Below are 1,742 nucleotides of genomic sequence, written 5' to 3' on the forward strand. Positions count from 1 at the left end.
CGGGGGAGAGGTGAAGAGAAAAAAGAGAGAGGGGAAGGGAGGGGGAGAGGGAGGGAGGTGAAGAGGGTGTTGTGGAGAGCTGGATGAAGCCGCGGTGAGATTAGTTCATGTATAGTCTCCTCTTTTCCGAACTGGCTCATCTCTCATTTCCCGGACACTCTCAAGTTTCGAGTGGATCCCCTCTCTGCCTCGATTTCCTCTCCCTTCCTTGACGTCACGGATCTATTTATAGATGACCTTTTTTACCAGTGTGTCAGGAACAAGAGCTCGTATTTTTAAGTTTCTTTTTTTGTCAAGTCTTTTACGGCGCTCGCAACTGCGAAAGGTTATAAAAGAGCGCGGGACACACCCAACATTTTCAGTTGGTAGGAAATTTTGAATTTTGCCCAGGTGGCGGCCGAAGCCTACTCTTATCGATTTTAGGCCACCAAGGGATCTTTAATGTGCGCAACTAGCACACGGGAGCTCCGAGATTTTTGGCCCTTGTCCGAGAAGGCTAGGTGTATATCTTTCCTACCAGAAGATCAGGGGTGTGGCTGAAAGACAACAGTAAGAAGGAGCCAAGGAGTAGCAGTAGAAAGGCTGCAAAAAGAGTCAGGAGCCCAGAGGAGGGGGCAAAGGAGGTGAGGGGGTGGGGGGAGAAAGAGGAGACGAAAAGCAGACGACAGAACATTGCTGGCGAACAGGAAAGAAGGTGAAAGGAGATAATTTTAGAGAAGAAAATTTTTCGGTCGCTACCCGGATTCGAACCCGAGACCTTTGAATGAGAGGCGAACACCTTAACCTCTAGGCCACGAGAGCCCCCGAACAAGCACTTACTAAAAAAACCGGGTCATCATTTCCGTTAACGGAAGCTGTGAAAATGACGTAAGTCTTAGATCCGGCCGACCCCGCTATATATGCGTGCAAAGATCCGGGGTGTTGACAGTGTATGGAATGCTGTCGACTGTGTATGGAGTGCTGTTGACTGTGTATGGAGTGCTGTCGACTGTGTATGGAGTGCTGTTGGCTGTGTATGGAGTGCTGTTGGCTGCTCTGTGCGGAAAGAAACCTTTGTTGAATTTTGTTTAGTTTTAGTAAGAATTTTACAGCACTTGCAACACAGTAAGGGGATATAAGTGCCGACGATTAGAGGTGTTACAAGAGAGTAACAAACATAAAAAAAGAAGGAGGAGAGATAAGGACGATAGGTGTTTAATAGAAGCAGCAAACCACACCAGAGCACCCGCCAACCACCCACTTTGTTGAATTTAGTGGAGTTGTTTTTTTTCTGACTTCCCGAAGTGACTGCCAAGGCTGTACTGTTGTGAAGGTTATGAAGGTTAATATATTCCCTGATCGTGGGCCAAGACTCGGAAAGTTCAACAACAATTGTTTCGTTTTTCCCGCTGGGATGCGCTTTTCAAGGTAGGCCTAATTATTTTTCCAAACTTTGGGATACAGAGAGCTAATGTGTTTTTTTCTTTTTGGATTGGGGGGGAGGGGGTGGAAGGGGGTGGGTAGTTCCTTATGTTTTTCTACTATTAGTGTAATGTTTATTTATGTTTCATTAATTACCATTGCTGTAAGCTCATTCAACAAACAATTTTTAACTTCTAAGACACACACGCGCGCTCATTCACCCACATACACACGCATTCTCACACATACACATACACATACACATACACATACACATACGCATACACACACACACAAACACACACACACATACACACACAAACACATAAACACAAACACAC

At 45.6% G+C, this 1,742-nt stretch overlaps 1 protein-coding gene across 1 annotated transcript in view; it reads left to right on the top strand.

Annotated features, from left to right (window-relative positions):
- Nucleotides 1-1,202: 1,202 nt before the first annotated feature.
- Nucleotides 1,203-1,742, top strand: part of LOC101858845 — a 5,561-nt gene continuing 5,021 nt past the window's right edge. Inside the window, exon 1 of the mRNA XM_005093877.3 lies at nucleotides 1,203-1,407. Within this exon, the coding sequence (XP_005093934.1) occupies nucleotides 1,316-1,407 (92 nt within the window). The 5' untranslated portion in view covers nucleotides 1,203-1,315. The remainder of the gene's footprint in view (nucleotides 1,408-1,742) is intronic.

The sequence above is a fragment of the Aplysia californica genome, unplaced genomic scaffold (genome assembly GCF_000002075.1).
Source record: "Aplysia californica isolate F4 #8 unplaced genomic scaffold, AplCal3.0 scaffold00071, whole genome shotgun sequence".
Taxonomy (NCBI): Eukaryota; Metazoa; Mollusca; class Gastropoda; order Aplysiida; family Aplysiidae; genus Aplysia; species Aplysia californica.